Source organism: Mytilinidion resinicola (assembly GCF_010093595.1).
Source record: "Mytilinidion resinicola strain CBS 304.34 unplaced genomic scaffold BDZ99scaffold_11, whole genome shotgun sequence".
NCBI lineage: Eukaryota > Fungi > Ascomycota > Dothideomycetes > Mytilinidiales > Mytilinidiaceae > Mytilinidion > Mytilinidion resinicola.
The window spans coordinates 686,391-711,214 of NW_022985447.1; the positions used below are offsets into that span (position 1 = coordinate 686,391).

General features: G+C 50.9%; 12 protein-coding genes across 12 annotated transcripts in view; 6 read left to right on the forward strand and 6 right to left on the reverse strand.

The window, feature by feature from the left end:
* BDZ99DRAFT_477427 (uncharacterized protein) overlaps positions 1-2,568 on the forward strand; it is a gene marked incomplete at both ends in the record, with an annotated part of 5,420 nt that extends 2,852 nt beyond the window's left edge. The window contains 2 exons of the mRNA XM_033722117.1: positions 80-2,386; positions 2,438-2,568. Of these exons, the coding sequence (XP_033575894.1) occupies positions 80-2,386; positions 2,438-2,568 (2,438 nt within the window). The remainder of the gene's footprint in view (positions 1-79; positions 2,387-2,437) is intronic.
* A 1,087-nt stretch (positions 2,569-3,655) lies between these two features.
* Positions 3,656-4,752, reverse strand: BDZ99DRAFT_418455 (Isy1-like splicing factor). The gene has a single exon (XM_033716853.1). It carries the CDS (start codon positions 4,548-4,550, stop codon positions 3,798-3,800), a length of 753 nt encoding a protein of 250 aa, XP_033575895.1. The 5' UTR covers positions 4,551-4,752; the 3' UTR covers positions 3,656-3,797.
* A 172-nt stretch (positions 4,753-4,924) lies between these two features.
* On the reverse strand, positions 4,925-5,484 carry BDZ99DRAFT_463793 (uncharacterized protein). The gene has a single exon (XM_033720148.1). It carries the CDS (start codon positions 5,333-5,335, stop codon positions 5,156-5,158), a length of 180 nt encoding a protein of 59 aa, XP_033575896.1. The 5' UTR covers positions 5,336-5,484; the 3' UTR covers positions 4,925-5,155.
* A 609-nt stretch (positions 5,485-6,093) lies between these two features.
* On the forward strand, positions 6,094-7,990 carry BDZ99DRAFT_463794 (kinase-like protein). The gene has a single exon (XM_033720149.1). The coding sequence runs from the start codon at positions 6,171-6,173 to the stop codon at positions 7,569-7,571; it is 1,401 nt and encodes a 466-aa protein (XP_033575897.1). The 5' UTR covers positions 6,094-6,170; the 3' UTR covers positions 7,572-7,990.
* A 688-nt stretch (positions 7,991-8,678) lies between these two features.
* Positions 8,679-10,595, reverse strand: BDZ99DRAFT_509361 (kama family protein; the record flags this gene model as incomplete). Its single annotated transcript, XM_033724397.1, has 7 exons — positions 8,679-9,181; positions 9,249-9,579; positions 9,630-9,849; positions 9,970-10,017; positions 10,066-10,384; positions 10,441-10,516; positions 10,564-10,595. 7 exons carry the CDS (start codon positions 10,593-10,595, stop codon positions 8,909-8,911), a joined length of 1,299 nt encoding a protein of 432 aa, XP_033575898.1. The 3' UTR covers positions 8,679-8,908.
* A 2,216-nt stretch (positions 10,596-12,811) lies between these two features.
* On the forward strand, positions 12,812-14,126 carry BDZ99DRAFT_533159 (uncharacterized protein; the record flags this gene model as incomplete). Its single annotated transcript, XM_033726499.1, has 2 exons — positions 12,812-12,995; positions 13,064-14,126. The coding sequence occupies 2 exons, from the start codon at positions 12,812-12,814 to the stop codon at positions 13,816-13,818; spliced, it is 939 nt and encodes a 312-aa protein (XP_033575899.1). The 3' UTR covers positions 13,819-14,126.
* On the reverse strand, positions 13,961-14,898 carry BDZ99DRAFT_42610 (uncharacterized protein). The gene is made up of 4 exons (XM_033717106.1): positions 14,867-14,898; positions 14,769-14,771; positions 14,606-14,712; positions 13,961-14,508 (listed from the first exon to the last, which is right to left on the reverse strand). Exons 1-4 carry the CDS (start codon positions 14,888-14,890, stop codon positions 14,103-14,105), a joined length of 540 nt encoding a protein of 179 aa, XP_033575900.1. The 5' UTR covers positions 14,891-14,898; the 3' UTR covers positions 13,961-14,102.
* Positions 14,899-15,150: 252 nt separating this feature from the next.
* BDZ99DRAFT_418466 (uncharacterized protein) lies at positions 15,151-16,403 on the reverse strand. The gene is made up of 2 exons (XM_033716854.1): positions 15,848-16,403; positions 15,151-15,801 (listed from the first exon to the last, which is right to left on the reverse strand). The coding sequence occupies exons 1-2, from the start codon at positions 16,178-16,180 to the stop codon at positions 15,400-15,402; spliced, it is 735 nt and encodes a 244-aa protein (XP_033575901.1). The 5' UTR covers positions 16,181-16,403; the 3' UTR covers positions 15,151-15,399.
* Positions 16,404-16,755: 352 nt separating this feature from the next.
* On the forward strand, positions 16,756-18,294 carry BDZ99DRAFT_463797 (uncharacterized protein). Its single transcript, XM_033720150.1, has 3 exons — positions 16,756-17,007; positions 17,059-17,367; positions 17,439-18,294. The coding sequence occupies exons 1-3, from the start codon at positions 16,917-16,919 to the stop codon at positions 18,113-18,115; spliced, it is 1,077 nt and encodes a 358-aa protein (XP_033575902.1). The 5' UTR covers positions 16,756-16,916; the 3' UTR covers positions 18,116-18,294.
* Positions 18,295-18,393: 99 nt separating this feature from the next.
* Positions 18,394-19,977, reverse strand: BDZ99DRAFT_509366 (pectin lyase-like protein; the record flags this gene model as incomplete). Its single annotated transcript, XM_033724398.1, has 5 exons — positions 18,394-18,591; positions 18,640-19,175; positions 19,285-19,444; positions 19,497-19,653; positions 19,912-19,977. 5 exons carry the CDS (start codon positions 19,975-19,977, stop codon positions 18,554-18,556), a joined length of 957 nt encoding a protein of 318 aa, XP_033575903.1. The 3' UTR covers positions 18,394-18,553.
* A 1,897-nt stretch (positions 19,978-21,874) lies between these two features.
* On the forward strand, positions 21,875-24,121 carry BDZ99DRAFT_42718 (uncharacterized protein). The gene is made up of 5 exons (XM_033717150.1): positions 21,875-22,061; positions 22,117-22,371; positions 22,431-23,348; positions 23,399-23,556; positions 23,607-24,121. The coding sequence occupies exons 1-5, from the start codon at positions 22,016-22,018 to the stop codon at positions 23,934-23,936; spliced, it is 1,707 nt and encodes a 568-aa protein (XP_033575904.1). The 5' UTR covers positions 21,875-22,015; the 3' UTR covers positions 23,937-24,121.
* Positions 24,122-24,791, forward strand: BDZ99DRAFT_42715 (uncharacterized protein). Its single transcript, XM_033717148.1, has one exon. It carries the CDS (start codon positions 24,307-24,309, stop codon positions 24,715-24,717), a length of 411 nt encoding a protein of 136 aa, XP_033575905.1. The 5' UTR covers positions 24,122-24,306; the 3' UTR covers positions 24,718-24,791.
* The last annotated feature ends 33 nt before the right edge of the window (positions 24,792-24,824 follow it).

Sequence of the window (24,824 nt, forward strand, 5' to 3'; positions counted from 1 at the left end):
TCGGAACAGCAAACAGAAGCTGAGAGTCCCCCTGCTCCTCCTGTCTTCAGCATTTCTGCCATATCGGAACAGCAAACAGAAGCTGAGAGTCCCCCCGCTCCTCCGGTCTTCAGCGTTTCGACTATATCGGAACAGCAAACCGAGCCGCTGACTCCGGAGCCTCCCACAGAGCCCGTCGCCGCGGCCGTTGTCGCAACGGAGCGGGAGGAACCTCGCACTATATCTGCTCTGAGTATGTCGTCTATTTTCGAACAACAGACCGAGCCGAGAACGCCAATGCTAGACAAATTCCCTTCGCCGCCCTTCAATGTCTCGTCGATTTCCGAGCTGCAGACTGAGCCTGTTGAACCACCAGTACCAACTACTCCCAAATTCTCTGAAATTACGGCACAGCACACTGAGCCGCTGTCGCCTGTGTATGTTGGACCACTAGTACCAGCCGCTTCTGAATTTTCCGGGATTACGCAACAGCACACCGAGCCGCTGTCGCCTGTGCCCGCTATACAACCACAGCGCCCTTCTACTCTTCTTGCCCAAGAGACGAAACCCGAGTCGCCTACGGTCCCAGGCTTCCCGCCAATTGCTCTCTTCTCTCCAAGAGATCAGACACCGGCCATTCCTGTCCTCGGTGAAGCCGTTCTATCGTTCTCTGAAATTATTGAACAAGATTATGAACCGCAAGAGCTTTCAAGGCCTTCAACGGCTCATCGTGTAGCTGCGGCAGATGAACCAAAACAGAAGCTAGGCTTCTTCAGTTCAGTCCTTCCATGGGGCAAGAATACAGAGACAAGCGAAGATGGAACCCAAGATGAGACAACAAAAGCTCCACAGATTCCTTCCGAGGCATTGGAGAGATCGGCATCAGTGGAGCCTATAGCTGTACCTGCTGCTCCGAGAGGCGTTGCTCAAAACGAAAACGCCATTGCGAGTCGACCAGGGACAGCTGTGCACTCGCCGCAAACAACCATGAGCGACGGAGGTACCCAGACTATGGTATCGTCGGATCAAATTGACAAGCTTCTCGCTTTGAGGACCCAGCAGCGAAGCTCTGGCACGCTTGCCACCACTGGTGTCGACAAGCGATTTAGTTCACCGCCAGGCAGCCCCAAGAAGCCTCAACATATTTCTGCCCTAGTTGATCCTCATAAGACCCCGAGGAGACCTGGCAGTGCTGGAAGCGGCCGCACTCGTGGCGGCTCACCGCCCCCTCTTCCAGCCGACCACAAGCAGGTCATCGCTGCTGCGGCTGCCCAAAAAGCTTCTTTGATCGCCCCAGTCCCTATACGACCATCAACCCCAGCAGGGACTATGGGCCCGCCAATCATGCCAGCATCTGCGTATAAGACCAGGCCGCGAACCCCAGTGCGATCTCCAAGCGGAAATGTACTAGCCAGTCCTATTTCCAAGGGTAGTGCCACACCTCGACCTCGGAATAGCACCATGCGAAGCGACGCTGGCTCATCAATCGGTCGGAGATCTTCAATGTCATCATTTACCTCGGAGATCGATCAACGCTTCGGCATTGCTGCTGGAGGCTCTATGGGACCCGAAGGCTTTGATCCTGCCACAACGGATCCCCGCATGATCCAGGCAATTACGCAGACCATGATTGGAGAATTCTTATGGAAATACACTCGGAAGGCGGGGAGCGAAAACATGTCGGAAAATCGACATCGCCGCTTTTTCTGGGTACATCCTTATACACGGACACTGTACTGGAGCGAACAAAACCCGGTCACCGCTGGGCGAGCACAGCTGAAAGCTAAGAGTGTGGCCATCCAAGCTGTACAGGTCGTGTCCGACGATAATCCCTACCCGCCCGGGCTTCATCGCAAAAGTCTCGTGATCTTAACACCTGGCCGAAGCGTCAAGTTCACTGCTACAACAAGTCAGAGGCATGAGACCTGGTTCAATGCGCTGTCGTATCTCCTGATGCGAACTGGCAATGAACAGGATGGAGAAGCTGGTGAAGCTGAAGACGACGTGAAAGAGTTCAATCCAGCGTATGCCAGTAGAAGTTCGACTCGTCAAACCGGGCGATCGCGAGCGTCTATCTCATCATACACCAGTCGACGGACATCGTCACCTCACCGAACGCAACACCCAACTCTTGGGTCTCGGCAGCCCTCGGCCGCTCAGCGTGCTACGTCCCAAGGACCCGCTCAAGGTTCAATGTCAGGACGGTTTAGTAGCTTGAGTGGCGTGTTCAGACCTAATTCGACTCTTAGGGGATCGTTCTCATCTCGTAAGAGCCAGGTCAGCGCTCAAGATACTTCAGTGTACCAGACATCGGAACCGCGCGATTCGGCGGAAGATCTGCGGCAAGTCATTCAGCAACAGGAAGAAGAATCGGATCGGCTTGAGAACGTGAGGGCGTGCTGTGACGGTACGCTATTCTCGGTCCAGACACTGAAAATTGTTACTAACACTTCTGCAGGCAAACATGACGTTGGGTCGTTATCACGGTCAGGTCGACATCGACATTCCCACCACGCAAATGGCCTGACCTCACACTCACGCACTAACTCGCATAACCAAGCAGAGGCGGACGGCGCGAATGGTCATTAAACCTCCCCACATGTCCCCAACACCGTGTATTTTTCCTTTACTCTGTTCGTTCTTGGCAATAAATCATGGAAAGTCAATCTGACTGATGATCTTCCTAGTTTTTGTTCCTACGTCACCTCCTCGAGCCACCTCGTCTTCCTTTTCTTACCTCTCTCTAGCGTTCACTCTTTTTGAAGCCAAAGCTTTAGTAAAAGAGTACAGCCGCAGGCGATGGATCTGGGCCGGCGTTCGTGCACTTGGGATACTTGCGCTTTGGGCTGGGGGTTATCGTTGGGCTAAGGACTGGAACCAGCAGTGTGCATAATGATCTCTGATTTCTGGCCGTTGCCTTTTCTTTCCTTTGGCCCGCTCTACTTAGTAGCCTTGCCTTGCCTGACCTCTCCTCTACAACAATCTTTCAACCTCACACGACGCCTAGTCGATTTCCTTTCTCGTCTTCTGTAGTTCCTGCTTGCGATCCTTATTAGCCCCTATCACCGAGCGTGGTTTATGGTTTTCCTTTGTGGTGCACTGAGCGAATGGGGTTCTTTGGTACCTAATGTCTGTATTTTTCTGGATGCTGGCGGGTCCGGGTTGGATTCTAGACTGCTAGTAAGTCCGTATTGCTACAATTGGAAACGATCTAAATTGCGAATTACTTGTGTTGATTGATTGTGATGATGATGAATTTGACTTCAAGGCTATTGTATTCCTACTTGTCTACCACTGTTTAGAGCCTGGACAGTCAATGTTTCACCACCGTCTAGGGTACTCTGATGTATTTTTAGAACATTGTAGGTACTTGTCCATGTTTTCAGAGAAGGCGTTATATCGCCCTCAAATACTTCTATTTCTTCCTGGACTGCTAAATCAAACAACTAGAGGACAGTGTGACGTCTTTACACGAAGGTTTGTATACCTTGCCTAGCACCGCTTGAGGTCCTCTGATACATTATCAAGAACTGGAAAACGACAGTTTTGACAAGCCCAATAACTCTCTGGGCCACCTCAGACGGAATTAGAACAGGCTATCAAGTTACATTCACTTATCTTGGCGCTGTTTGGGATGCCCAAGGGCGATTTTAGGACGTATGTTTATGAAAGAACATCCTCGTATTCTCGTGGTATCAATTTTTAAATAGTACAATGTCATAGCCCTTCTCAGCCCGATATGACCATTCTTCCCGAGTGTGTTTTATGCTCAATCTCTCCAAGTACCCTCCTCTGACTGACATCGTCTTGAACCACTCTCAAGCAAATTTATCCAACAACTTCCGTCTCCTCCGCTCCACCAACTCATCTTGTACCTCGTCCACGGTCGGCAACCTCCAACCGACCCCATCTCCCGCGTCGCCCGGCAACTCAACCCACTCTTTCCTCCCTTTCCTGCCAGTATCATCCTCCCGCTCCTCCAGAAACCGCCTCCTCGACTCCTCCTCCCTCCCCTTCTCATACGCCAGCAACACCCCATCCTCCTCATCCAAATTATACCCATAATACCCCGCATCCACCCTCATCCGCATCTCCCTCCTCTCCTTCCCCTTCTCATCCCCCTCGCCCTCCACCGGTCTCTTCTGCGCCTCAAACAGCTCCTTGACCCCGGGCAACTCCCTCGCCCTCCCAAAATACCTATACCCCTTCCCGCCCCCCGGCACCTCCCTGCCCTCCTCATCCAGCACCCGTCCGGCGCGCATGTAGTTCGGCCCGCCCAGATTCCGGATCTGCACCTCCCACATGTGCTTCTCGCGCATGAGTTTGTTGATCTCGTCGTTGAGGTCGCGGATCTGGAAGTCGGAGAGCGCCGTGTCCTGGATCTTGGAGACCTTGCGCGAGATCTCTTTGAGCACCTGCCCGCGCCACTTCTCGCACACGGGGATGCTGTCGATGGTCGTGATGAGTTTTGGGCGGCGCGTGCGCGCGATGTCCAGGATGCCCAGGTCTGCGGCTTGCGCGGCGCGGAAGCGGAAGAGCATCGATTGCGCTTTTTCGCTGTTGCGCGCCATGGTGAGGGTGGGTGTTGGGGGGTTTGGCGGGAGGGTGTGGGTTGTAGGGGCGCTCTTGCGCTTGGGGGCTGGGTTGAGGCGTGTGAGGATGGAGGCGTGTGGGTGGTTGGATATAGGTGAGCTGGGAGATGGATAGTGGCCGGGAGATACGTCGACGTTGGAGGGAGTGGGTGTGTGGTGTGTGGATGGAGAGCTTGAGTTGCGTGGTGATGGAAAGTTTGGTGTTTTGGGAAGGCGGCCAGCGGGCTTGGCAGCAGAACAGTTTGCATATCACGTGATGCTTAGAGGGCATTAATGTACTGGGGCACTCCAAACAGTGGCAAGATAGTGTGTAACTTGATAACTTAACCCATAATATCAAATCAAAGGAAAACAGCCGGTAGTAGTTCCCTGAATTGCTAGCATCAAACTATCGTACACTATAACCCCTTGGACCACAATAGCGCGTGACTAGCATCGCTCATACCTATTTCAGTCCTTGTGTACACTCGTTTAGCACCGTTTGAGGTCCTCCGATATATTGTTGCTAGTCCCAAAAGGCCAGTTCTGGCAAGCCTGATAGCTCTGGAGGCCACCTCAGACCGTGTTGACCCGCCCCTTATCCCTCAAATCTTAATCGAGGCAATCAGCCTATCCTTGATTTGTCTTGCGGTCCACGAGTCATCAGAAGGCACATCGCATGCAATCGCCACTGAATTGGGGGCGATCCTGGCCAGCGAAGTTATTTGGCACCCTCTGTTGACCTGAACCTGGATGTTGTGCATGGGGGGCTTAGAGCTAGTCATCTGTTCAGGAGTCTGTGAGGTAATAATAAGTACGTTGTTGGTTTCTCATACCCCTTGCATGTCGCACCTCATGTTGGTGTCACTAAACAGCTTTCTCTGAGAAAAGGGCAAGCCCTCAAGCTTTGCGTCAGGGATCTTCTCGATGAAGGATAACCTCCTTGCGGGGACTTTGGCCCACAGTTCGTGATTTGTGGGTGTTTAGAAGTACTGAAGTTAAGGGGCGCTGATAGGGGTCGATGTTCGCAGAATTAAAGAAGATAACGGCGACGAGGGAGTCCTAGTTGATATATCGAGAATAAAAGAAAAGTTGCGTTCGCTCACAGCGTTGACGTGTCGTATAGGTGCGAGTGAAGGGAGCGGGAGTGAAGGCAGCGGGAGTGAAGAAAGCGGGAGTGAAGAGAGCAAAAGGGAATAGTCTAAGTTGCGAGAGTGAGGAAACTATACCACAGAGACCTTATATGCTTGTGGCCGGGCGAGAAGAAGTGACTGTGCCTCATGAAGGATATGAATAGAATCTGAACCTCGACGCGTTTCGAAGACGTACGGCTAGTACATCTCCATTAGATGTTATAGATCCGTGTATACTCTCTTACAGCTGCGTGTAGTGCTTCAATGTATTCTGATTTCAGAAATCGCGCCTAGTGTTGCAGTGAAGTCGTGAAAGCTGGCCCCAGCGTTGGCAGGGGTCAGTGCGTGCTTCGCCACATATATATCTGGGTCCAACACCACGTCGTTTGCTCAAACACCATTTTCACTACTCTTACTCTTCTTCTGAACGCCTGAGCTCGAGACTGATAAATCTTTCAAATGCCCGGACTCGTTCCTTCTGGCGAGGATGGTCCAACACGAAGGCGTCGAATGGTTCGAGAATGGCATCCATGGCCTGCAGCCGCGCTGGAAGAAAGATCCAGACTCCAAAACCATCGAATCTCTTGCACGCAAGCATCTGGGCGGAAACCCTCAAATTCAATTCCTTGCCCAGGGAGGATTCAACAAGTTGTACCGAGCAAACTCGGACAAGGGGCCATTCGTAATGCGAGTAGCTTTGCCAGTCGATCCACACTACAAAACCTTGAGCGAAGTCGCCACGATGAAATTTGTGCGGGAGGAGGCACAAATACCCGTTCCAAACATATTTGCATTCGATGCGTCAAGCGACAACGACCTTGACTATGAATGGATCCTCATCGAGTTAGTGCCAGGTCAGCCGTTACGCAAGACGTGGAGGAAGCTGCCCTGGGATACCAAGGAAAAAATCGTCAAACAACTGGCGCGTTACCATGCTTCACTCTTCCGCCGTAGATTTGATGGCATTGGCAACATTTACAGCTCGTTCATGAGAGTCGTCGCACCCATCGGGGGTCTCCGGACCCAATCCGAGTCACGCGAACAGAATCGCTCTCCCAGCGTCTCCACATCGCGATTCCCACTCAGCCGTGCATTCTATTCGCTCTATTCTTCCGGCGTGGACATCGTGAAAAGGCTGAGAAGGCGCCTGGCGGTTTTTGGTGGACATCTCTTGAGAGTTCTTCGAGGAATTGGAGCCAGGCTAAACTTGTCTACACATTCACCAGCGCTCCCAGCAACGGCAGACATGACGAACGAGTCAAACAGCGTCCAGGAGTCCCAGAACGATCCACCCAAGTTTACTCTAGGTCGTATAGTTTCGCTTGGCTTCTTTTGGGGGGATCGACTATCGCAAGACGTTTCACGAGGGCCTTTTCAGAATAGCTACGAATGGTTAAGTTCAAGACTGTCCTTGATGCTTGCCGACCAGCAGCAAATCCTTGATACTTCAAAAGATGAGGATGACATTGAAGACGCGGAGACCTCTTCGCAAGCCATCAAGAAGATTCTCAAGCTTCTGCCCACAGCATTTCCTCCAGACGAACATGAATCCAGTTTCCTTTTCCACGATGATCTCTCGATGCAAAACATGATGGTCGACGAAGCTGGGAAAATTACCGCAGTCATTGACTGGGAGTGCGTATCCGCGCTGCCTCTATGGCGAGCTTGTCAGCTCCCCTACCTGTTGGAAGGAAAGCGACGAGATGAGGAGCCGAACCGCGATGAATACGGTCCAGACTCTGACGAAGAGTTTCCAGACGGGGCTGAAGAAGACGGCCCGGATAAGGAGGGCAAAACGATCATATATTGGGAACACTTGCTCGACTATGAGCTCACGAAACTGCGAAAGGTCTACCTAGAAGAGATGGCGAAGCTAGAGCCACAATAGATCGAAGAACACGAGAAATCTGCTGCGAGGTATGAGTTCGAGTTGGCAATCCAACGTGTTGATGGCCTATGGGGCGGCTGGATCAATCGTTGGTTGGATGATTACGGCACGGATAAGGCCTGGAGTTTGAGGGAATGGATCTGGGGCGCTCACCTTTAAGTCCGAAATGTCGAGGCGATTGTGAGTTTTTCTGCTTGATACCCAAACCTGTATTAGTCCAGTAGTCTGTCTGCGTACACTTTCAGTACTGCATAAGGTGCTCCTATAGGGTTACGAGCAATTCAAGATGAGGTCGATTTCTCAAAAGTACATACTGAGTAGTAAGAGTGATGCTGCCTATACATCTGGTTATACCATTCGTGAGCGCTCCAGTAGGCTTTTGGTAGAAAATATGTCAGTTTCTTAAAGCTACAATGGGAATACCAGATCGAACTTCACTATTCAGCAGCGATGCAACATGCGGCAGCCCCTAGAAGCATTCTGTCATTTTGTAGGAGCCTCAAAATTTCAAGCCAGAAGTGGAGAAGACCAACACAATGCTTCAGACGTCACCCTGTGTTAAAATGCGACTGAGTCTTCTTAAACTCAACTCGAACACCTTCAAGCACAGATAGAAACCAAGTGAGACCACCTCCGCGTCCCCGTCATGCTCAATAATTCACCAAGAACAAAACAATCAATAATGTGCGTCCTCAATCCAAGCGTCCCTGTCTGACCCCCAGATTGACCATACTTTAGTAGTTCTTGATGATGACATTGGAATTGAAAGCGGCGAAACAGATTTGAGTCTGTACACCTATTTAGCCAGCCAGCCAGCCAGCCAGAACCCTTTGACTTTCTGTCTTATGACTACATAAACCGCCATCGTTGTGGCAGCAGACTGCAGTAGCGTTGCAATCGACACTCACGATGATGGTATCGCACGTGGTGGTCAAGATGTTCAATATTGTGGTCGGTGGAGCAACTATAGGAAGACCCGAAACCGTAAGCGGCCTACTATGAACAAATCAACAGGGTCATTACTTCATGTATAATATGCACTTGTACTATTTGAGCATTCGTGTTTGGTTTGGAGGTCTTCGGAGGAACTGAAGATGCACTGACGCCGTCCGTAGCAAGCAGAGCGACCGTGAAGAGCTAATTGGAGTCCTAGTGATTGAAGTAGAATTTAGAAGAAATAGAGTATTACCGGAGAGAGAGAAGAAACGCGGCTTTTACTTCAAGATTGCCTTACACTACGAAGTAGTGCAGAATACCAGCCAACAAAGCGTTAAACTCGACTAATAAAAGCTCTAGTAAACTTGGAAACATCGAAATAATGATGAGATAGAAATTTCTCAGTCGCCCGCAATTGGGTCATAGTATTTGTACACCTTTTGCCCGCCTTTGACACTGGGAGCCACGAAAGTCGAGACACCAGATTCGCGATCATAGGTCTGGTATGATGCCGCAAGTCTCTTACCACCACCGCCTGGCAAATCTACAACAAAAGACGGAGTCATAAAACCCGCGATCGTCCCTCGGATGTGTTGTTCTAGATCAAGTATTGTCTGTAAAGGGGTTCGGAGGTCCTCTACTCCGCGGACCATGTCGCCTTGGTAAACATAGTACTATGGCAACGTCAACATCAACGGTCCATGCTTTGTGTGATACAACCAGATAACAAGTTGGACTGACCGGTTGTATATTCATATCCGCGAGTCTTCTGATCAGAAAGCTCATGGTATTCACGTTGTCATTGACACCACATAGCAAGACAGTCTGGTTTCGTACCACGACCCCTTTTTCGAACAGACATTGTGCCGCAAGCTCGGTGACCCATGTGATTTCGTTCGGGTGGTTGAAGTGGGTATGCAACGCAACGTGTTTGCCTACCTGCCTTCCTTGACTGCACAAAGCAACCAGAGCCGCGGCCCAAGTATCGGTGGTATCTAGGATTCGGCTTGGGCAGACCGCGAGGCCCTTTGAGGCGAACCGAATTCGACGAATGTGAGGTATTGATAGGAGCCTTAGCTTGCCTATTAGTAAGAGTAAGTTCCGCGATTTCAGCAAACATGCCTAGTTCCAATCTCCATAATGTGTTCGGGTTGTAGATAGTACGCGTCTCCGCCAGAAACGACGATGTCGGTTATGTTTGGAGTATGCTCGATATAGGAAAAGACGGCTTCCCATCGCTTCCGTGAAGGTTTCTGTGAATGTTTCGCTACAGTATCTGTGTTTGCACCGACGGCATAGGACCGTGTACAGAAACGGCAGTAAACTGGACAAACAGATGTCGCTGTGAACTTCGTTTAGCATTTGACTAAGGTTGATGTGAATGCTATGCAGGTAGACCACACGGTGGAACTGCGCTCATGAAATATTGTTCCAGTGCCACGGTCCTGGGTATCTGACTTACCAAGAAACAACGCCTTGTCAGGATATCGATGCACAAGCCCAGGAACAGCTGCTGCATAGTCAGCCCGCTTCTATAGCAAGAAGAAACCGTGCTGACGTGAATCTGCCTCCTCGTGCAGGGAATCTAACGTCAACATAGGATGATCTGGCAAGATATTGGAACCCAGTGGGAAGAACTGGCGGCATATTGCATCTTCCAGTGGATTGTTCCAGTCTATCATGCTCATGATATGTGGTGTCACCCGAAGGGACATTGGGGCTTTCGTAACGCCCTCCAAAACATCCTCGATGAGCGTGTTACGAGTTTTGATGTGTCCAAGACGAGAGCTAGAGGGTAAGGCATGTGGTATGTTGTCGGGTAAAACGTTCGAAAGGAAGGCGGCGAGCTTCGATGTGCCTTGAATTGTATTAGCAACCTGTCAGTGGCTCGTTAGTAAGGCTTATGACGGAGGAGAGTATGATATCTCCTCACCTGCCACCTGTAGCTAAGGAACTGCTCTTCAGACACATCTCTCCAGAAAGGAATCTTCTGCCAATAAGGCTGCCTCCTAGCTAAAGGCAGCTGACTGAAAAGTCGCCGAGGATGGTGACTAACGAGCAGGGTGGCGGCTGAGATGCGAGAAGCATCTCCAGCTCTGGGCACGGCGAACCGAATGATTCCCGCCAGTAGCTGGGCCAACATCTTCACTGTGAAATGTGAGCACGCAGACGAGCTGTGAGAGTGGTGTGATGAGTGGCCTGACGTTGGAAGCTTGTTTGTATCAGTGAGTACTTCAAGCAGTCGACAGACAGGTAGGAGTAACTGACGCAGATCTATTAGCTTAGTCTTCGGTAATCTCACTAAATGTAGGGTAGTACGCTCGTTAGAAGCTCTTGACTATCGCCCTCTTACTTTGAAACAACCCTCTAGCAACGGAACGACATATTATCGCAGTGAGGAACTGGACTACATCAGCAAGACCACTTCGTGCGGTTCGAACCAGGGGATGACGAGCGCAACACATCATTCACCTCAGGATCCCGAACGTCATGACTCTTGATGAATTAAGCCACCGAAAAAGCATCTTTTCTGAAAGCAAGGCTAGAGTGACTGGTGAGCATGGCCAAGAATAACCAGCCCTTGATTGTTGACCGGCCTGACAATATACCAACAGGTGTATCCCCTGGTCCCTTGATCTACTAGAGTTATCGTCTATCCTCATAGAACTCTACACCCAATCTCTTAAACATCGTCCAAGCGCGCATGGACATCGATGAAGTAGCCGAGGACCACAACGAGAAGAGGGATATACCGCGGACTACATCTCCTACAGAAGAGATTCCTGGCAGAAAAGGCTAACCTGGTGCCTCTAGGCCCGTCGAAGATGGATAACAGCTTCGAATACGTATCGACGTTAGCGCCATATCCACAGAGCGCCTGCTTCTAAGTCCATAGAATGACCCCAAACTTGGGCTGCTAATCAAGCCCATATCCGTGAGACCTCTTATCTCCATGGAAGAGGCCGGTCTGAAGGACATAATGAGGCGCTAAAAGAATGAACTTGCCAATATAATGACATTAGTCTACATGCACCTGTCATTGCTTGGGGTGCTTTGGCATATTATTAAATCTTGAGCGCGATGTAAGTTGTCCATAGCAAAGGAGCAGCCTGGTTTCTGATGCTGATGTTTAGTGATAGACAGCCTATCTGGTTATGGACACGGTATGGGTTGCTGGCACAAGTGTTCAGCTAAGTATTGCTCTTTGATATCCTGAATAGCTTGTTACGCCCGGTACTACCCGTCGGCCTCTGTATATCTTGCTATCTTTTCAAATAGCTCTTTACTTATTCCCTTGTAGTCAGACCGATTTGTGTTTGGCTTAAGACTCTCTGACTTGGGTAGAGACACCCTGAGCAATCATAGGAAGCGGTCCACATACTACAATCCTAGAACCAGGCGTTGACTGCGTGTTGAATAGTTGGGAGGCTAAAAGTACATGTTGGATGAAGATCAGCCGTGCAGGTGGTGCCTCACGGTGTTTCCCCGGTTAGCGAGTTCTCTTTCAAGTGGGTATCAGCACCATTTCCAGCCCGAACTGTTAACTAATAGATCTTTGGTGCTATTATGATTGTGATAAGTCTTCGATCTAATATGACTTTAGGTGTGTGATGAGCTGTGAGAAGAGCTGGTGTGGTGTTGATCTCTGAGATGAGATGATGTGGAGATGACTTTGGGGTTGAAATGACTCCTAGCTCAGCGGTCATTTTATACAAAGATAATTTCTACAGTAGACTGTATTTTGCGATTATATATAATGGATGCATTCTACGCTAAGGCTAAGTACTAGTTTTCCTCCCTGCTTGGCGGCGTCGGTAATGCTCTACCTTCTGCGTCATCAACACTGTTGGGCTAATTCTTGCTTAATAATCTCTCTTTTGAAAAGTTGATATAAGGACCGACGTCCCACGCATTTATTACTGACGCTAGTGCGCCTGTCCTGGGTGATAGTGAGCGGCTGCGCTGCCCAAGTGTGCGCTGCCGAGACGCTCCTGAGATGACTTTTGGGTGGAGATGACATCCTGGTGAACACTATATTATCTCTTGGTCGCTATCATCGCACATGTTAAATATCATAATGGCTGAGAGATGAGATCCCTGAAATACGCAGGTGATCCTATATTTGATAGAAGGCATTTTATTGCTTTGAAATTATATCAAGATCTGCCTAAAAGAGAACTCGCTAACCGGGGAAACGTCATAAGGTGAAGAGGACGTGCCAAGACTGATGTCACCCAAATCGGTCCTTCCTCCACCACCAAAGGGCCATCCCCCATTTTTTGACCACGCACCTCGATTTCACCATGGAATCACCGACACCAACGCCAGGAGCCTCGGCGGCCAAACTCACACCCAGTCAAGAGCAAGCCCGTCTACGACGAGAACGACGGGATGCAAAAATCAAGGCTGGAGGCGCCTCTCGTCTTCAAGCAATCTCGTCTCTAAATGGAGGACGCGCACCTCCAGGCCCTCCACCCGCTCAAGCAGGTGCAGGTAAGAAAGGACTATATACACCAGGTTCATAAGAAGTTCCAGCTGATCATGCATCTATATAGCGGCAACACCACCGTCAAGACCACAGCCCGCATCCGTCCACGATGACCCTGCCGAAGTAGACATCTCACAGCACTACTACACCCCCCAAACCCAACCTCGCCTCCCTCCCTCGCGCTCCAACCAGCCAAACCCCTTCGCCTTCAATGGCACCGAAGTACCGCCCTTCCCACCCCCAGGCGGCAACCCCAATGACGACCCTATGATGGCCATGCTTCAACAAATGATGGGAGGAGCTGGAGATGGCGACCCCAACAGCCCCCAGATACCGCCCGGCATGCCTCCCGGCCTGGCACAGATGCTAGGTGGCATGGGACAGGGTGAACCTGCGCCTCCAGCCTCGAGCTCTGCACACCTGTGGCGGATAGTCCATGCGCTGTTCTCGCTCGGTCTGGCACTATATATCACGGTCACTACATCGTTCACGGGCTCGAAGTTGGCACGCACGCAGAGAGTGGGGTCGGACTCGTGGGCGGATGATGAGGGGGCATCTGCGGCTACACTGACGCACTTCTTCTACGCGTTTGCGACGTTCGAGGTCGTGATGCAGTCGAGTCGGTATTTCTTAGAGCGGGGTAGGCTGCCGCCATCGGGCTTGCTCGGGGGTGTGGCCCAGATACTACCGGAGCCGTACGCAGGATATGTACGCGTTGTGGGCCGATACAGTGTCATTTGGCGGACGGTGGTGGCAGATGCGATGGTCGTTGTGTTCGTGCTGGGAGCTTCTGCTTGGTGGAGAGGTGGTGTCGTGTCTTAGGACGGGCATCCGCTTCAATGAGCCTAAATTAATGAAACGAGACGATATCCTTTCAATCGTGCTCAAACTGTGGCACACGGTGATACTTTTTAGGTGAGAATACATGAATATATCACAAAATATACACAGAAGCCTTGGAACTCTACCCATGCCCGTCTCTATCCTACAGCCCATATGTTACAGCTTGTGTTCTATTACACAGCGACACAGCCATGCCTCCTACCCCTTAGGGTTTCCACCGTTCGTAATGCAGCTCTTAGCACATCGACAACGTCCCTCATTACTTAAGCCACACCTCTCGCAGCCTTCAGCATCTCCTCCTCCCTCTTCCTCTCCCTCCGAACCGCCAAACTCCTCTCCCGATCCCTTGCACTCTTCTCCGCCTCTTCCTCTAGCTCCCTCTTTTCCTCCAACTCCACCTCTGTCGGCGCCACCTCCGTGCCGCCCGTCGCTTTTATCAGCTCCTGCAAAATCTCCGATTCCACCCTATTCCTCATATCGATCTTCAAAGGAGGTCTCGCCTCGAGCTCTACGGGCGTCGCATCTGTGGAGGAGCCAGCCGCCGGTGTAGGTGTGGTAAAGGTGACAGTCATGACAGACGGGCCTTCCGCAGTGTCATGGCGGGAGACGGTCATGGGGATCGCGGGGTTGCGGTACTTGAGTCTGGGGAGTATATCGCGCCAGAATTTGCTTTAGCGCCATGCTGTCAGCGCGACTGTTTTCTTATTCCTGACAAGTGGAATGGTGGCAGGAGTCGGCTCTGTGTTTAAAATGGAAAGGATCATACCGCGCGCCCCTATGCCCACCCTCGATATGTTTCGCGAACTCCAGGTTTATCTTCTTCACATCTTTAGGCAGTATTACAGCGCCGGGTCCGATTCGTATTGCGAGAAGCTAGGGAGGTCGGATGAGCGTTGGGAACGGAGAGACGGTTACGGGGGTGGTTCTACCTTCTGTAGAGAGGTTAGCTGGCAATTTAGACAGAGGGGCCCATTGGGAAGGTCGAGCTTACGGTTTTTAGCTTTCGCATACGCTGTAATATGCTCACCATCCTTAACGTCTTGTTGGTCATGAAACAGGTGGAAGCGGGAGTGCAGAAGTCGGGAATTGATCTTCGAGAATTTGATATACCGGGATTGGGTCGGGCCGATGTCATTTATAAATCACGTGACCTTTTAGAAAATATATGGACTCGAGAACGAGTACTTGAGGATCACTGTTTCTCGCATGATGCATTCATTGTACGTTGATTTAGAATCCCTACTAAAGAATCCTTCTTCTTCAATCACTATTAATAACGCATAAAGCCATTCCCTGGACGCTGTATTCCTCCAGACATGAACACCCGTACCCAACGTCCCTTTTTCGACCTACCTGAGCCGATAGCCTTATTCAACATTCAGCGCATTCAAATAAGCATCGTAGATTGAATAGCTGCGATCTATGTTACCTCCAGGGTATCGATGGCCCTATTGCCTAGGTTGCAGCCGCTGGAGCTGCGCCGCCTCGAGGAGCTGCCGCTCGTCGTCCCCTGGATTTTGGATTAGCAATCTTCACAAAGCGAGCTTTGAATTTGAAGTCTTACATGAACGACCTGCTGAAGAAGCTGATAAGGATCATAGGAAGCCACGAGGGCATCTTGGAGAAGCCCCAAAGAACGTAACCGATCGGCATGCCCAACTGATACTGCGCGATCAATCCGCTGAACGGATGCCAGATACCCTCATATGGTGCGTTGGTCTTGTAAGTCTCCTTGGTGGAAATCGCAGTAATCTCGGAGGCGGTAACAGAAGTCCTGTTGAGGGGAATGTAGTACGCGAGAGGGGCTGGGGCAGACTGATCTGCAAGCGCGTGGGGGATAGAGATGTAGTATATCGAGGGAGGGCCGACAGCCCAGGCGTTGCAGAGAATGGGCTCGTTCTCACAGTTGAGAACAGCAAATTTCGGTGCACTAGGAGAGGCGGAGAGGAGAGCAACGGAATCCTATGACACTTAGTGAATGAAAAAGATGCAGCATTGCAATACATACATTCCATGCCTTGTCAGCGTGGTCGCAGACACCGTAGCAAGTCTTGTTGCCTCCAGTGATGTACACCATGAAGTCCTCAGGCCCCGCAGTGGTAGCAGAAGGGTCGGCAGAAAGCACTGATTGCCAGTTTTCCAAGGTCAGGCTGGTCTCGACATGTTCCGCGACCTTTGCGGCGCCAGCATCCACAGGTGATGATGGAACTGACGGCACAGCAGACGAGACGAAAGATTGCGCCTGGCTTAACCAGCCCTTGATCTTATCCGCCAGCGGGACTTGCTCCTGCGCAAGAGCAAGCGCAGGAAGCGCAAAAACAATCGACGATGAGAATCGCATGTTGATAGTTGTGAGAAAGGTGCCGAGAGGAAGTGGTGCTGCCTAGAAGCGCGCGGACAAATGCTCTAGGTAGAGAAATGAGGCCAGATATGCGGCGGGGGTATAGAAGGGGTATATGTGATCTCAAGGAGGGACAGGAAGATGCGCGTACGGCAGTCTAAGATCACGTCGATAACGGACTTGTAGGAATCAACGGATGGAGAAGAAGACACGCAAGACCAGGATGCTGTGGGGGGAGGGAACCTGATGGATGGTTCGGACTTTAATTGCTCTTGGCGCCGATCCTGCGTGAGTGTTTACTGCTAACTCCATTAGGAGCGGATCATCTTTCCACTTCGCAGACATTCACCAAAATCCGAGCGTGGAATCACTGAATCGCAGCAAAGACTTCGAATACTCTGCACACTCTTGGATGAGCGAGAGCATCAGAGACTACGATCTTCTTCTGGGGAAGAGGTCGCCTTGCACAGCAGTGATCAACAGTTCCCGAAGCTCGAGCCATGAAGTTATGAACATCCCCTGAAACCAGTGCCAAGTGCGGTCGCTACTAGCATTTGTTTGATAGCGAGCTGCGGGAGTTTCACAGCCCGCCTTAAAGCCTCGTTCCCTCGTGAAGCTCTTCTGCTGCTCTTCGCCAATTGAACCCTTGCCCTCTTGCTGTCCGTTCTCAAGAAGCAGTGAGTGTCAATTCGCTGAAGGATTACCCCTATTCATCAGAACTCTCGTTATCCTCACGATGCGCGTCAATTTGAGCTTCGTCGCATTGCTGGCGGCGTCTACAAGCCTCCATAGCGTGTCTGCTGGACCTCTGCTAGCTAAGAGAGCATGTAAGAAATCCTAATTGATTCTCGAACCCTAAAATGCTCATACACGTATAGCTAGTACCACGGAGTCTTCTACTGCTCCTTCAGTTGCTCTTGCTGTCAGTACTTTGAGCGATGGTACACCAACGACCTTCGAAGCAGCATTGCCGACCAGGGCAGACTCCTCGGAATCCGCAGAAGCCACCGCTGCCGCATCTACTACCACCGCAGAAGAAACCCAGACTCCAACAAGTGCTGTCGCCAGCAGCACTGTCTCCCCTATCAACCCTAGCCATGACTTCCCAGTCTGCCACGATACAAGTGCAGCTCCGTTCTGTCTGCCGAACAACGAATCGACCCTCTACGTCGGCAACACGTACTACGGTATGCAATTACTTCTCAGTCTGGCTCTAAAGACAACACCTAGTACAATTGTACTAACACCTAACCCGTAGTAACATGGAACCCCGACTACTTCCCCATCAACAGCACCGTGACCATCAAGCTCAACTACGCCAACATGACCGCAGAGCAAGCCTGGAGCTCCGACACCGTCGACAACAGCTGGGGCGTCACAACCATCACCATGGACAAGGCCTGGATGCAGGGCTACTCCGAGTACAACCTGACCTTCTACGCGCTCATGTTCCAGTCCGACCTTCCGGAGCAGACCGCGATCCCGTACGACGGCCCTACGATCACGCTCATGAACAAGCCTGCTTATCACTATACGCCACCGGCGCACACCAAAGCGCCGAATAAGCTAGGCTTGATCATCGGGCTGCCGGTTAGTCTGGGCTTTGTGGCGATCGTGGTGATCGGGTTGTGCATTGGCATGCGGAAGCACCGGTCGATTGGGATTGGGAATATCATGGGCAAGCGTGCTGGATACGGCACGGGGAAGTCCAAGAGGCAGCGTATGGGCTTGGGCAAGAAGGGCGCGATCAAGCTAGAGGAGAGAGATCTGTCCGGAGGGCCGCAGTACCGCGATCAGGTGGTGTCGCCGCCGCCCACCAGGCCTCGTGGCCATTTCAGGGAGGACAGCTTGGGGAGCTTGGTCAGCGAGGATGGGATTGCGCCTTCTGGGAATGCGTTCAGGCAGGAGATGGACAGGCAGAAGACTGGGCGCTGATTGTAGATTCATGATGTTTGAGTATGGAGTGATGTTGATGTTTTCGAGCTTTTGGAGCGATTATGCGTTAAAGATGGATGAGCGCTTGCGTAGAAGCCGCACCGTCGTGCTAGTTATGAGTGTATGTAATGGGCAGCTAGTATTATGATGCATAAAGCAATGATATCTTCCAACCAAGAAGAAACTTGAACTCTGCATGATTAAGTTGATATTTGAGTTATGTTCACTTGTCTTTTGGGATCTTCAAGGGTCAAAAGGGACTAAATCGGCCGGATAGGCAAGCACATAATGCATATACATAAGCAGCTATACTACGATAAATATGAAAACAGAAAGTCAAATATGGACAAAAGAATAACACTTTTCTTCACCTCAGCGAACGGTCAAGCCGTGGGCTTGAGAGGGACGAATCAGGAAATATAGCTATTATCGTGTTCGTCACCCCAAGGGAACTCTTGAAGGCTTGATTCTGCCCTCTAGAACGACAAGGTGTTTCCAGCAGTACCATAGACAGCAGCCTTGACCATCTCCGAAGACGTTGTCAGACGCAACAGCATATCCCGAGTCAGTGCTGTACAGCGGCTTCGAGGAGCCGTCAAAGCCATTCGATTGCACAAGCACCACCGCACCATCGCGAGTGTTGATGCCATTGTCCACGGAAAGGTAGTAGCTGTTGTAGATATGGACAGTTCCGGACCGGACAGAGGGGCCGCGCGAGTGAATGTTGTACCAGTAATTGTTGTTGTATGTTACGCGGAGATGGCCGGTATCCTCATCGCCGTTAGAGTCGGAGTGGCCGACTAAAGACGCCTTCCAGTGGTCGTGCAAGAAGGTGTTTGAAATGGTGACGAAGTCTGAGGCGTGGGTCACATCGACGAGTCCGTCGTAGTAGTCTTTGTCATGGTCGGTGTCGCTGGAGACATCGCAATGGTCGACCCATACGTTGGTGCTGGCTTGGATACCAATGGCGTCGCCGTTAGCAACGAGAACTTTAGAGATGCTGAGATTTCGAACGATGACGTTCTTCTTGGATTTAATGTAAAAGACCGAGGCCAACAAGCTCTGCTCGCCAATCAGCATTGTTGAGAAGTAACCGAAAAGTTGGGGGGGGGGGCCGGGGGGGGGGGGTTTCCAAGGCTTGTAGTGTGTAGCAAGTAGGAAAGAAAGACAGACTTGCACTAGAATCCTGTCCAATGATGGATTTGTTGGATCCAACCTTAATCCGCGCTGCTTTCGTAATGGTACCCTTCACAATCACGATCCGAGCAGTGCCGTCAGTCACGGCGGCGGTGAACTGAGCGTAGGTTGAGACCGTAGTTGTAGATCCTCCTACGTGAATATTTAGCAAATGGTTTACTCTAGAATGGCCCTTTTGCCTCACTTTTACCACCTGTCGTACTACCGTTTTGAGTGGCATACCCAGTCGTGGGTGTTTGGGTCACTGAAGCACGTTTGGCCAAGTTTCCTCGTTTCTCATGTGTCCTGGTCGGAGCTGCCAGCGCAAGACTGGAAAGTCCAAAAACAAAGAGTGAAGAAAGCTTCAGAGCGATTTGATATTTTGAGAGCCTGCTCTTGAAAGAATGTCGATGGTAGGCGAGTATAATAAATCGATGCACTCATGCTCCTTTGATATCACCTACTTTGAGTGCACTATGCTCACCGAGCTTACATCGCTACTATTGAGTAGTCCATTTCACGTTTACCGCTGATCTACAATATCTCCGAGAATGAATTTTGCACCAATTGAGCACAGAGGAAATGGACAAGGGAGATAGAAACAGGGCTAGAAGGCTCACAGGGAAGAGATGCCAAGGCTCAGCGGCTTCTCGGAAGCTATAAAGGTTTCGTTTCATTGAAGACATGAAAGCTGGTGGCACATCACATAATAAGGTACCAAGGAGAATCAAGGAGACCGTCGTTCTTCTCCTTGCAACGCCAAGAGGGCCAAGAGGCGGAGATCAGGCGACAGCGGAGATTGGAGGAACAACAGCTACGCATGCTTGTACGCGAGCGCTGGAGATTGGTTTCATGCCTAGGGTCGTGTTGTCACACGTATGGATTATGGGAAGAGGCTAGTTAGTGTTCTGTAAGATTCTAACCAATAAAATAGTTGACAAGCCCATTCCTACCAGGAAGAAGTGGCAGCCTTGAATCGTCGATACTCCGCATTTATCCGGTTCAGTCATTGTAATCGATATGGCGTCTTAGGTAGGCCGCTTTTTTGGCGCCGAAGGTGGAAAATGTAGATGAGGTTGAAACACTAGGAATGATTCAGACATTACCTCCAAACTAAAACGCTAAGAACCGGCTACTCCCATCAACTACTGCGTTGTTCGCAAGTTAGCTGAATCAGGAGCCGGAGTATAGCCATGTTCGTAGAAATACTCGCGGTCAATGTGTATAGGTGGAGTGGACATTTGAGCGCCGGTGTTGTGTCGTCGCCTTCCGACAACCTTAGAATAGTCAGCGAAAACCATTACCTCTTGCTATGACGGGTTCATATAACGTAGAGAAGGTACAGGAACGTTTATAGCGAGTATGTAGATAGTAAATGGTGAGCAGTGAGCTTGATAGAAGGTTGTGAGTTAGTTGCTGCGCTAAACCAAAAGAGGTAAAGCTGGCCGGTCTACACGCCCGCTCGTCATGCGTTGATGTCTACGGGCCAATGTATCGTGGAGCCTCGCTTCATTTTCCATTGCATCTATCAGCTTCGAGGACTACAACGAGGTTTGATGAGTCTTCAAAAAGGCGAACGGTAACTGTACGGCCAACAGTTCCTCTCCGTACAACGACGTAGTTGAAGGTCTGGTTGATGTCCGGTATGCTGAACGAGAATCTAAGAAGCTATTATCCAGAGATCACGTCTGGGATAGCCGCGGACGTAGCTAAGAATGTGGCAAGCAGGTATCAGAGCGCCTTAGAATGAATGGATAGCATTTCAGAGATATTGAAAGCAACTGAAGCTGACTTGTCTCGAGATCGGGGAAAGGAGAGTTTGCTAAGGAAATCGCAGCGGTCACGCCAGAGACTACCAATCTAGTACTCTCGGCGTTAAGTGGCGGCCTACAGCGCAAAATAGCCTATTACAATTCCGGTAGACACGGTTTGAACAGCATTAAAGATATGAATGCTAAGAAAATGGGGCATGAATAGATGCGGGAAGTCTGGCGATTGGACGACACGAAAATAATCCCGGGGATAACACCTTGATCCACAGAACCAGACGAAAACATCGCTCACTCGATTACGAAAAAGGATAGATACGTCCTATTAGACAACTACGACAGCAGTTCTGATGCCTCGGTTTAGAGGTGCTCCAGTACCCTTTGTGAAGAGTCGACCGTGCCTTTCGAGGTGGGCTGAGATATTGAGATAGTATGAGACATTTTCATCTTGTCTAGAGCTTATGGAACAGTTTGAAGTACCTTAAGGAATAGCAGGTAAGTGTATACATAATCCTAAGGAGCGTAGCTTGGAGTAGACTTCAGCAAGAGCTAATAGAGAGCAAATCCAGGAAACTGAGATGAAGACTTGCCTATCAAGCGCAGATCGATACGTAGTTTTTATTATCAAGGCCTTCTCGGGTCTGCGCCATCGTAACTTCGATGTTGATTTCCGTGATCAAGCGGGTGTTGCGTGAGGTGAAAGAGAATGCCAGGTAGCCGAGAGTAGCCTAGCGCCTCCGCTTTTTCCTCGGCTCGAGGACCAGCCACCTGCCCTTCATCTTGCTTGTCTCTCAGAGTCTCAGTCCATCCACGCCGTTCATTTCATTGTCTCACTCTCGAGCACCTCTTTCCCGTGTTCTCTCTCTATACACTCTCACGACCCACCACTTCACATCGCCCTCACTAGACCGCCCTCCAGCATCACAGCTACTCGCATCTGTGCGACACTTGCGCTATGGCAGCCCAGCAGCCAGATATTTCTGCAATCTTGGCCGCTCTCGGTATGCGATCAGTCCTTCATCGCATTGTGGCCTCACTAATAGAATGAATGCGCAGCTGCCCAGCGGCCTGCTGGTGCCTCTTCCCAACCACCGCCGCAAGGTCTGCCTCCACAAGGATACGGTATCCAGACACCCACACCACCCGTGCTCCAGTATGGACTCCCTCAGCCTACGAACTCCGGCAGCCTCGACTTGAGTGCGATAAAGCCCGTCAGCACTGGCTCGGTGAGCCTCCAGGACGCTCTCGCAAAAGCACGAGGCTTCGCAGCGGAGAAGGGATTGGCATACGATTCAGGAAGGAATAGCTCTGGTATGTTTGCCCCTCTAGTGGCTCGTTCCATTGTTCATTCACTCACGCTTTTGGAATAGGACCCAGAGATGATCCGAGGTTAGCAGGCCGTTCTTACCGTCGATCGCGATCGCGATCGCGGTCTCCTCCACGGCAAAATAACCTTAGAGATAGTTATAATCCATACCGAGACGATCGTCGCGAAGACCCTAGGCGAGGTGGTATTGGTTACTCGAGAGATAGATCTCGTTCCCCACCCCGTGGTGGACGCGACACGTTCAGCCCTCCCCGCGGAGCCTATGGTGGTCGACGCTCCCCTCCAGTGAACGACAACGTTGAGACTATAGTCATCGAATCGTCTCTCGTGGGACTAGTCATTGGCCGCTCGGGCGAAAATCTCCGTCGTATTGAAGAGGAAACTGGCACCCGCATTCAGTTCGTCACTGGTCCTGAAGCTGGGGGACCACAGCGTCAATGCAAAATCACCGGAAACCCCCGCGCGCGTGTTGATGCAAAGCGAGAAATCAACCGGATCATCGAAGAGAATGGTGGCAATCCCGCCCGTGAAGCCCAAGGTGCACGAGGCGCCAGAGCAAGCTCCAAGACCCACCAACCTGCCCTTCGCGAAGGAGAGAACAGTGTTCAAATCATGGTTCCGGACAGAACCGTCGGACTGATCATCGGACGAGGAGGCGAGACCATTCGCGATCTACAAGAACGTAGCGGTTGTCATGTCAATATTGTTGGCGAGAACAAGAGTGTGAATGGTCTGCGCCCTGTAAACCTCATCGGTACACCACAAGCTTCTGCCCGGGCCAAGGAACTCATTCTGGAGATCGTCGACAGTGATACCAAGACTCTTACCCAACAACAAGAGGGAGGACGCCGGGACAACTTTGACCAGTTCGCGAATACCAACGCCCCTGCAGCTGCAGGTGGAAAGGTCAATGACTCCATCATGGTTCCTTCGGATGCCGTTGGTATGATCATTGGCAAAGGTATGGTTTCCCTTTGGCACGCTTAGAGGAATTTGCTGACACCTGGGTAGGCGGAGAAACCATCAAAGAAATGCAGAACACCAGTGGATGCAAGATCAACGTTTCCCAGGCTTCAGGTGCCGATATCGAACGCGAAATCGGTCTTGTTGGAACTAGACAGGCGATTGAAGATGCCAAGAAGGCTATCTGGGAGAAGGTTGACTCAGTTGTAAGTATTATTCTTCCTCCCTTAGCCTGCTCTTTACTAATTAAATTCAGAAAGAGAAGAACGGTGGTGGCTATGGCGGTGGTGGAAACAACAACAGGAGACCCCCACCACGTGACAACGGAAACTATAATGACCCGTACTCACAACCACAGCAACAGCAGCCCTATGGGCAAGTACAGCATGCTAGCCAGCCTCCTCCACCAGCGAATCCAATGGTGCCACCACCTCAAGGAGCTGCTGGTGGAGAAGACCCCTATGCGGTCTGGGGAGGTTACCAGAACTACGCCGCATATTGGTATGCTGCCATGGCTGCTGGCGCCCAACAGCAGGGGCAAACACCAGGCCAAGGTGAGCAGAAGCGACCGCCACCCTCCGCCTGAGTACCAGCTTGATGTGTCCACCGTGACGTTGGTGCGCTTGCTGCTGAGACTTCGACGCTTGATGCATGACCGCATGACCGATGCTTTGCGATCTTTCTCTGATGGCTTGACCCTCACTTCACGCTTGGACTGCGTCTCATGGCTTGATTCTCACTCTACACTTTGGCTATTCTCCGACTACTCTGACATACCGGCAACCCTTCAGGGTCTGAAGTCTTGAACTATGGCTGATGCTCGTCTGATCGCATGTCCAACATGGTTGACTACCACTCAGGATGACTCCGAAAACTTTTGAACCACTTCCCCGGACGGACAGATTTGATACCTACTGCTGCTGCATCTTGATTGGCTCCAACTTGACTACATCTGGATGACATGCTTGGCTTGCGACCATCGGGTCATCATTATCTTGCACCTGAGCGGCCGGATGGTCCCTGGTTGCTTTTCCTTGGTTGTCCTGCTGTTGCGATATGACCATGACTCGAGCTCTCCAGTTTTTCGATCTCTTCCTTGCGAACAGTGCACGATGCTTTCTCTCTCTTGCGTTCTTGTCTATCTTTGGAGCTATGTTTTAATAACGGTAAGGATTCGGATATGGTTGCTTCTCTCGGTTGACGGCATCACGACAACTAGCGGCGGACGGAAAAGGGTTCGGCGTGGGAGGATGCTTACTGCGATCATCAGTCGTCGTGTACGATACATAGCTATCAATCCAACAGTTCTCAGATCGACTATGCGATATTGTGATTCAGTACCCGGACACTGCTCTGTTAGGCATTGAGGAGGTCATCAATCTCTCACGGCGATAAATTATGTTTTGTTAATACGTTCAAAAACCTGTCAAGGGACCTCTAGCATAGGCAAAGCAGACGAGTGCTGTGCTCTCAA

Excerpts from the sequence above, each read along its gene's own strand:
- BDZ99DRAFT_42715 (XM_033717148.1), top strand. The coding sequence starts at position 24,307 with ATGACATGCTTGGCTTGCGACCATCGGGTCATCATTATCTTGCACCTG.
- BDZ99DRAFT_463793 (XM_033720148.1), bottom strand. The coding sequence starts at position 5,335 with ATGACTAGCTCTAAGCCCCCCATGCACAACATCCAGGTTCAGGTCAAC.
- BDZ99DRAFT_42718 (XM_033717150.1), top strand. The coding sequence starts at position 22,016 with ATGGCAGCCCAGCAGCCAGATATTTCTGCAATCTTGGCCGCTCTCG. Across the intron at positions 22,062-22,116 it reads TGCAATCTTGGCCGCTCTCG|CTGCCCAGCGGCCTGCTGGT; the intron begins GTATGCGATCAG and ends ATGAATGCGCAG. Across the intron at positions 23,349-23,398 it reads TGGTATGATCATTGGCAAAG|GCGGAGAAACCATCAAAGAA; the intron begins GTATGGTTTCCC and ends ACACCTGGGTAG.
- BDZ99DRAFT_463797 (XM_033720150.1), top strand. The coding sequence starts at position 16,917 with ATGCGCGTCAATTTGAGCTTCGTCGCATTGCTGGCGGCGTCTACAAGC. Across the intron at positions 17,008-17,058 it reads TCTGCTAGCTAAGAGAGCAT|CTAGTACCACGGAGTCTTCT; the intron begins GTAAGAAATCCT and ends ATACACGTATAG. Across the intron at positions 17,368-17,438 it reads CGTCGGCAACACGTACTACG|TAACATGGAACCCCGACTAC; the intron begins GTATGCAATTAC and ends CCTAACCCGTAG.
- BDZ99DRAFT_418455 (XM_033716853.1), bottom strand. The coding sequence starts at position 4,550 with ATGGCGCGCAACAGCGAAAAAGCGCAATCGATGCTCTTCCGCTTCCGC.
- BDZ99DRAFT_42610 (XM_033717106.1), bottom strand. The coding sequence starts at position 14,890 with ATGACCAACAAGACGTTAAGGATG. Across the intron at positions 14,509-14,605 it reads GGTGGGCATAGGGGCGCGCG|CAAATTCTGGCGCGATATAC; the intron begins GTATGATCCTTT and ends ATGGCGCTAAAG.
- BDZ99DRAFT_463794 (XM_033720149.1), top strand. The coding sequence starts at position 6,171 with ATGGTCCAACACGAAGGCGTCGAATGGTTCGAGAATGGCATCCATGGC.
- BDZ99DRAFT_418466 (XM_033716854.1), bottom strand. The coding sequence starts at position 16,180 with ATGCGATTCTCATCGTCGATTGTTTTTGCGCTTCCTGCGCTTGCTCTT. Across the intron at positions 15,802-15,847 it reads ACGCTGACAAGGCATGGAAT|GATTCCGTTGCTCTCCTCTC; the intron begins GTATGTATTGCA and ends TAAGTGTCATAG.